At 41.0% G+C, this 8,816-nt stretch overlaps 2 protein-coding genes across 3 annotated transcripts; one reads left to right on the top strand and one right to left on the bottom strand.

The window, feature by feature from the left end:
• The first annotated feature begins 651 nt into the window (after window positions 1-651).
• On the top strand, window positions 652-2,657 carry LOC121598906. The gene is made up of 2 exons (XM_041926268.1): window positions 652-2,600; window positions 2,648-2,657. Exons 1-2 carry the CDS (start codon window positions 652-654, stop codon window positions 2,655-2,657), a joined length of 1,959 nt encoding a protein of 652 aa, XP_041782202.1.
• A 916-nt stretch (window positions 2,658-3,573) lies between these two features.
• LOC121600425 lies at window positions 3,574-8,152 on the bottom strand. 2 transcript variants are annotated; one of them, XM_041929003.1, is made up of 3 exons: window positions 7,977-8,152; window positions 7,683-7,919; window positions 3,574-5,993 (listed from the first exon to the last, which is right to left on the bottom strand). In XM_041929003.1, exon 3 carries the CDS (start codon window positions 5,737-5,739, stop codon window positions 4,549-4,551), a length of 1,191 nt encoding a protein of 396 aa, XP_041784937.1. In that variant the 5' UTR covers window positions 5,740-5,993; window positions 7,683-7,919; window positions 7,977-8,152; the 3' UTR covers window positions 3,574-4,548. The 2 variants fall into 2 exon arrangements, with proteins under 2 accessions (XP_041784937.1, XP_041784938.1); XM_041929004.1 differs by having other exon boundaries at window positions 7,683-7,909.
• Window positions 8,153-8,816: the final 664 nt, after the last annotated feature.

Raw genomic sequence — 8,816 nt, 5'->3', positions numbered from 1 at the left:
GAAGAAATGCATCCGATAGATCGATTGTGCTAAAATATTTGCAACCGGCAAGTTTGGCAAAAATGTCTTCGGGTAATGGTAAAGGGTATTTATGCGCCCGTAATGCTGAATTTAGGCCGGTGGAGTAGTCTCCACATATTCTTATAGTGGTGGATTTTGGGTTATTATTAATATTTCAAATATGAATTCAAATAGGAAAACACGCAGGAATTAGAAGGAACTAAACCATAGGATATAGATAGAACTACTTGACTAATTAGGACTGCACGAAATGAACTGCTCGAACTACACGAATGAACTTTGTAATGAACTATAGGACAAACGAATACACAGTTGCAAACAGACCGGCGATTAAGGAACATTCTTTTCATTCTCATCAAATTTACACAAGTTAATATCACAATCCAGTACTTTAGTGAATATATTTCACATTTTTGGTCCTTCGAGCCGGATCCGTGATTTAGTGAGTGTAAATTCAGTTCATTCCGCATCAAGAGTGAACAACGGTTTTTACGGCTTCAAGAGTGCAAGTCATTACGTGACATTTTCCCGCCATCGCATTTCGCCCCGCATCAAGGGCAACGGTCGTTTTCGCGCCATCATTCGAATTTCGCGCCATCGTGTTTGTGTGTGATATCTGAGTTCCGGAAAATGGAAAAGAAAATCAAGGCAGTGCAGCTGAAGAAGAGGATCGCCGTGGAAAATATAAAGTCGCTGGAACGGTTCCAGGCAGAATACTCTACCGATGATGCCAAGCAGATTCCAGAGGCGTTAGAGGATTTAGAGAAACATAAGGAAGGGTTCTTCGCCGCGGTTTCCAAACTGGAAGAGCTCGACGACAGTGACACAATGATTGAAGCTTGCATCATGGAAAGGATCGACATCGAGGAACGCTGCCGCAAGCTGAAATCCTTTCTTCGAGAGCATCAACCGAAGGAAGAAGGTTCCCTTAACGAGACGACAGGTTTGGCATCATCTACGCTTGCGTTTGGTCGACCTCACGCGCCAAACCTACGCCTGCCAAAAATTGAGCTGCCAACGTTCGATGGAGACCACACAAAATGGCTCTCGTTCCGTGATCGGTTTATAGCCATGATCGACGCTTCTGCCGAGCTACCGTCTATCGCCAAACTGCAATACCTGCTTTCTTCGTTCAAGGGGGATGCAGCATTAACCTTCGAACACACACCTCTAACGGCAGACAATTATTCAGTGACGTGGGCAGCACTTTTAAAACGGTACGATAATTCTCGTCTGCTAATACGTGAGTATTATCGTAAATTGCACTATCTTCCCGGAGTGCAATCGGTGTGCGTGGACAAGCTAACCCACTTGGTGGATGAGTTCACCCGTTTCGTCAACGGACTGGTGAAGCTCAAGGAACCGGTCGATTCATGGGACACACCACTATCCAACATGCTCCTCATGAAACTGGATCGTGAAACGTTATTAGCTTGGGAAAAACACTCCGTGCACTTCACCAAGGATACGTACAAGGATGTGATTGCGTTCGTGCAAGATAGAATCCAGATCCTTAAATCGACCAACAACTTTGTGAGTGATCAAAGCGCTAGTGGCATTAAGGTGGCCGGCATTCATCGTCACGCAGTGCAACGGAGGTTCGTCGCAAATGCAGCTGCATCGTGCCCTACTCCTGCTGTTTCATCTGGTTCGATTCAGCAGCCCAAGTGTCCGTTAGAGTGCGCAGAAGATCATCCATTACGCAGCTGTCCAGTTTTCATCGGCAAGGAGGTTCAGCATCGACGGGACGTCGTCTCATCGAAGCGGTTGTGCTGGAACTGCCTAAGCAGCACACATCAAGTCAGAGCGTGCAAATCTGACTATTCGTGTCGTACGTGTCGTGAACGCCATCACACTCTCCTGCATCACACGCCACCTAGAACGGTCACAATGGCAGCACATTCGGACGACGACAAAGTTTTCTTGGAAACAGCAAACGTCCAGGTCAAGGACGATTACGGCAATATTTTCGAGGCAAGGGCCTTACTCGACTCCGGTTCCATGTCGAATTTCATATCCGATGAGTTCGCTCGGAAATTGTTGACCAGTCGCAACAAGGTTAACGTCGCTGTATCGGGCATTGGAAATGCAGTACAGCAAGTGAAGGGTTCGATCGTCGCAACGGTGCAGTCGAAAACTCAATCCTTTGCTACGGAGATGGCTTTTCTGGTATTGGAAACGCCATCAGCTCACATCCCCACTTCACCTACGGACATCTCATCGTGGAAAATGCCGGACGTGGCTTTAGCTGACACCAACTTTAATTTGCCTGGGCATATCGACATCGTCATCGGAGGCGATACTTTCTGGGAGCTTCACACCGGTCGCAAGCGCTCTATTGGCAGAGGCAAACCGTGGCTGGTGGAGACGCACTTCGGCTGGGTGGTATCCGGCAACACGCAGCACTCATCAAGTGGTCCGCGGGTGTGCCATCTCGCAACACACGACATCCCCTTGGAGGAAATTATGCAGCGCTTTTGGGAAAGCGAAACCATAGCCGAGGATTCTGTGCTATCGGTCGAAGAGGATGCCTGCGAGAAACACTACTCATCGACAACCGTTCGCAATTCAGCGGGAAGGTATGTTGTTAGTTTCCCTTTTAATCCTAATCCAAATGTCGTTTTAGGGGAATCTAAAGCAACAGCCGATCGTAGACTCCGTTGTATGGAACGTCGTTTGGTGAATAATCCTACAATGAGAGACGAATATGTTAAGTTCATGCGGGAATATGAACAGTTGGGTCACATGAAGAGACTTACCGGTCCGGTAGACGATTCGACTCAGCATTATTACCTTCCTCATCATGCCGTGGTAAAGGAGTCGAGTACTACAACGAAGGTTCGGGTCGTTTTTGACGCGTCGTGCAAGACGTCCAGCGGCTATTCGTTGAATGACAAGCTGTTGGTCGGTCCAGTCGTTCAGGACGATCTTTTCTCCGTCATTCTTCGGTTCCGTTCACATTCCATCGCCCTGACTGCCGACGTGGAGAAAATGTACCGTCAAATTCTACATCATCCTGACGATAGAAACCTGCTACGTATCCGATACAGAGAGAGTCCTACAGACGAGATATCCACCTTCGAGCTACACACAGTCACGTACGGTACAGCATCTGCTCCATTTTTGGCAACTAGAACTCTACGGCAGATTGCTATCGATAACAGCGACACATACCCACAAGCTGTAAACGGTGCTTTAAATGATTTTTATGTGGATGATTTGTTAACGGGATCAAACGACATTAACGAAGCCATTGAAATGCGCACACAAATTTCACAAATGCTGGAATCAGCAGGATTCTCACTAAAAAAATGGGCATCGAATCGGTCAGAAGCACTAGTAAACATTCCTGCCGAAGACATAGCAATCCAACCAACGCATGAGTGGCAAGAATCAAACCATGTATCCACACTTGGCATCGTTTGGGAACCAACAGCAGACACGTTTCGGTTCCGTATTGATATGCCTCCTATCACAACCGTAATTACCAAAAGGCTAGTTTTATCCTACATTGCTAAAATTTTCGACCCTCTTGGCTTGCTTGGTCCTATTATCATCATAGCGAAAATGTTTATCAGGGTGGCCACTCGAATCAGGATTTGAAATTCCCGGTTTTTTCCCGGTTTTTCCCGGATTTTTTAGGGGTTTTCCCGGTTTATTACACTTCATTTGCCCGTAGTTGATTGCCTTATGCGATACTAAAATTTCAAAGCATTTTTTGACAATGTTATAGGTAACTCTAATAGTATTTATAACTTCGTCTATAATTAGTATGACAGTGCAAAGCTGCTTGTTATCGATGTAACAAGAATTAAATAAAATAACCTTAAACTATTATTTAAAAATAAAACTATTAAGCATTATAAACGTTTTTTATAAGATTGCTGAAACAGCTTATTTATTCAAATTACTCATTTTCTCTTCGATCAAGGCTACTTCTTTCTGAGCATCTGCGAGAATTTTGGCTTTAACTAATTCTAATTCCTTAAGTGCTTGATTCGTTGTCTTTTTTCTAGCACTGGCATCGTCCTTTTGTGCCCTTTCCTTCTTCTTTTGCTCCAGGCTCTCGACGTATCGTCCATGCGCGTTTCGGGCGTACTGGATGAGTGATTTATTTATGTCTACCCCTAAAACACCACCGGCGTTCAAAATAGCGTCGTATACTATTCGCTGCGCCACTAAGCTTTCGTCGATTAAATTAACTATCAGACACTCTTTGTTTATATAAAATCCTCGCTCCAGTGTTGCATTGCCATGTGATAGAATTAAAATTTTTTAAAAAAAATTCTTAAGTTTGAGAATTCTTTTCTCGAATCCGCAAGAACTTTAAACCAAAAATTATCTAGTCGACATTCATGTCGCTTGTAGGCAGCTAGAGATGACTTTATGCTAAAAATTTCTACCGCATTTGTGAATTCCTGACGAACTTTGTCCGCTACATTACCCCCTAAATGGTCTCTTTGGACCATGTAATCTAGGCAGTACTCCAACCTTTTCAAGGCAATATCAAGCGATTTTGTGATGGTCTCACAGTGGAGAACGGTCACAATTTTTTGTTAAAAATGCAATATAATAAGCTTTACAATCGTTCTTAAACTGAAGGATCACCTTTTCAGATATTTTTCCACTTGTCATTATTGTTTTAATTGCCGCTTTGACTCCAAAGCCTATATCAACTTGCGATGTCGGTAGTGTGTTGTTATCTTTGAGCTCAATATTGGTAATCGCTTTAGCTTTTACATTTAAGTATTCCGATTTTAAAACCTTACTCATTATAGAATGGGTAATTGAAGATAACTCATCAAACAAAAATGGCGCCATAGGAGCATCACATTGAAATTCTCGCAAAAAGGGTTCCACACATCCAGCTGAGGAAATAAAAAAGGCAAGTTTTGGGCTCAACATTTCATCAGAAATGGTCTTTTCTATTAAAGCGAATGGCCTAGACTGAGCAACTGCAGCAAAACTCCTTTTGAAAGAATGGTGACCTTCCTTGAGTTTTTTGTCACGTTGGTTTTTGACCGCAGCCACATAGACTTTCAAATAAGGAATCATTTTAGATGCACGCTCAGCCACATTCAAATTTTCAACCCATCGAATAGGACAAAATTTCAGTGGGAATAAATTGGATCCGGTAGTTTCTTTATAATCTGCACGGCGCAACGGAAAGTCTTTGAACAAATAATAGAGGGATGTCAAAAACTCGTCAATGTTCCATTCAGTGTGCTTCATACCATTTTTAAAAGCATTATGAATAGCATGTAAGCCGCAACTACCTATGTTTAATAAATCAAAAGATGGTACCCCACGCAGATTTCGAAGTTCTTCGCATAAGTCCTTCATTAAACGCCAATTTACATTCGGTCCGTCCATGCTTAGATGAATCACGTTATTCAGTAGAGCAGGCTTTCTTTCTGTGCACTGTTTCAATCCGTTAAGGAGATCAACTGCACGAGAAGAATCTAAAAACGCTGATCCAATGTATCGACATTCTACCTGTTCCTTATTTTCATTCCAAAATCTCACACTAACATCCATCTGTTGGCGTTGTGAAACTTTGTTCAATGTTTCATCGAAACCAATTACTATTTCGGAACATACATCAAGTTGCTTAAATATTTCGTTTGTGAAATAAGGTGTCAGACCAAAAGTTATTAGATACGCAAGTTTTGTGCGTCCCATCTCGAGCTTGGCGGCAATTTGGCTGTCCGGAAACATAGTTTTGAACAAATTAGTGTTAGCCCCAGCACTGCGATAGGAGTTATGAGTGGCAATAGTTTCCAGAGCTCACACAATTTCAGCACTTGTAACTTGCTCGTTTAGCATGAATCTATTCAAGACGTTGGAAGCCTTAGAGTGTTGATTATCAGTGTTCGTGGAAGAATCTGAAGCTGAGATTTGGGTAGCCATTGCAGTGGAAATTGAAGAAAGTGACGGAGATGACGACAACAGGTTATTACCAACGATTTGATCTATAAAAAAGAAGAAAGGAACTCTCTTAAAAATCAATAACCATATTTTTGCGTGCATAGCACTACCATTATATAACACTACATAAATTTAATCATTAAGCTGAAGTTACAGAATTCGTGAAAGTGTAAATTAATTGCTAGTTATCGGGTTATACACCAACTACCATAACTGTAAATTAGTGATCTCCAACCTGTGATCCGCTGCATTAACGGTTCGCGAAAAAAAATGTTTTTCTAAGAATAGCTTATTACCATACACATAGTGCAATTGTTTTCACACCATCAAGATAAAATTTACAACAGTTACGTATAGAATAAAGTGAAATTGAACGTGAAATTTTGGGGTTTTCGACTATATTGCATATTTTTTTATTAGAATATGGCTTATTCTACACCAAAAGAAAGGAAATTAAATTCCCCAAGTATCTAGACTAGAAATCATATTGAATTAATAATCTAATGCTTTTCATTGTAACTCCCAGATTTGTTCACGGTGAAACAATAATGGTCAGCGGAGAATCATAACGAAATGTATTTAATTCTACATTTTAATATTTAACAGTCGAAAAAGTTGGGGAATTGAATATTCTTTCTTTTGGTGTGTGATAGGCCATATTCTCATGAATATTAAATGAAATATAGCAAAATATCTAAAATTGCACATTACTTTCACGCAAAGTCTAATTCGTTCTTATGATTTTACACAAATGCTTAAAAACGTTGAACTAAGTATATAAAATAAGATGTGGGCCGCATCAAATATATTTCCAAAGCCAAGTGGTCAGCGATCCTAAAATAGTTGGAGAGCACTGCTGTAACTATATGATTTGCAGAATATTTTATGCCGCATATCAGTACTACAACCAATATCACAAATACTTTATTAATACTTGTAAATAAAATATCACCAACATCCAGCTATTATTTATACTCATACACAAAGAAACTTTAAAAACGGCCGGCTGTGGGCGTCTTTATAGCGGTCTAGATGAAGTGGGTAGTGAGATGAAAAAAAAATCAGGTTATGATTAAAATCATTACGTTGTTGAGGTTTTTGTGATCTGATCTAGCTTTTGTCTCATCGGATTAGCTTTGAATCTATATTCACTTTATGGGTAAGGCTGTTAGGCAGTTTTTAAAAAAAATTTGAAAACCTTTTTGCACATTTTGGTTTTTATTCTCAAAACAATCAAAACTTCCAAGAATGCCAACGGCATACGGAAATGATTACTGGTGGTCCTTTCCTTGGTGACCGGCATTAGCGTTTTGCGGGAGTAACAACAATCATCGTCAAGAACTGTACTCTACTCACAAGAATAGCAGCGAAGCGCAGATCAAAGAATGTTTTTCTAAGAATTATTGCGGTTGGCCAAAATCTCATCGCACACATAACAGTATTGATGTACTTTGAAGAGTTTAAATCGTAATACAAAAAAAAACTCAATTTTGCTGCAGCATATTTGGTTCAAAATCAACTGCTTGCGTTGGTGATGCCAGCGGAACGGAAAGTTAATAAAAATCAGCATCGGTCGGAAAGGGTTAATCTACTACAAACACTCTTTTTAATACTTCTATATAGAACACCATCCTAACTTTGCTACTTTAAAATTATAAACACGTTATAACTTTTACACATACCAAAAACCAAACATTAAAAATGTAACTACCGCCAAACGGTTATTTACTTACTTGGTAAAAAATGGCTGATTGGAAGGTTAGTTTTTCGAACCAACACTTGATGATGATGTGCTTTGCTTTTTTCATGACTTAACAAAGCCACTCTACCCATAGTGTTGATTTTTATTTTTTTGTTACACCATTTGCAAACCGCTGCATATACGTCCTTCGGGTCAGGAGAACACCATGGAAATGAATTTTCATAGTTTGGATTGTATGTGGTAGGCATAGCAGACAATCTATGGGAGACTATTATTAATAATTAATAAATCAACCAATTTGCAGCCAGTGCTGTATAAAACTTACCTGATAGCAAATTAAGTAATTTGAAAAACACACTTCAATAAACTGAATATCAACCAATTCAAACGATACCGTGATTTGCACTTGCACTTCGAGAATCCAATTTTAAATCTTATCACATCACATTCGATGCTGTTCTGTTCAACTCAAACTGCAAAATGAACTAAAAGTGTCCACAACCACGACAACCCCCCCCCCCCCACCCACTCTTACTTACTCCATCATTTATTCTGTTGCAGCTTAAGCTTTTGATATCATTCTATACACATACCATTACACGATCACGGCTGCGCTGTTGAAACGGTTGTTCTTCGATTCTCGGGAACGGAAACGACGTAAGACTCATCCATACTACTAGAGCACCCATTCTGCATAGGCTAGAGCAAAACCCCGTGAAAACAAAAGAGCAACAATTGGACTGTGGGAGAAAAGACAGATCAACGTGCGCGCACGATTTCTGGGACTCCACACAATCGGGCGGAATGATGGTAAAGACCATCCAAACCGAAACGTAAAATTCCAATGTACTGGTGATATGTGGTTGGTACGTTGAAATTGTTTAAGGGGGGAGGGAGGATAACAAGTTCCCAAAAAATAATACATATCGCCTGGACAAATACGGGGCGTAATGTGGATCGCCCACTCCACCCACCGTTAAATCCGCCACTGCCACAACCTACGGTGTGTTGAACAAAATACAGACGCACGGAATAGCGTGTACCCGATTCGGCGAACGTAAAGTTTGCACCAGTGCGAATGAGAAGTACAATCAATTCGTACCATATGACGATGAAACAGACTGTGTTTTCCATAGACATTGGTGCGACGATGTAGGTAAGCCCG

This window comes from Anopheles merus, chromosome 3L, assembly GCF_017562075.2.
Source record: "Anopheles merus strain MAF chromosome 3L, AmerM5.1, whole genome shotgun sequence".
NCBI lineage: Eukaryota > Metazoa > Arthropoda > Insecta > Diptera > Culicidae > Anopheles > Anopheles merus.
The sequence above is the reverse complement of the archived record's forward strand: the minus strand, read 5'-3'. Positions and strand labels throughout refer to the sequence as shown.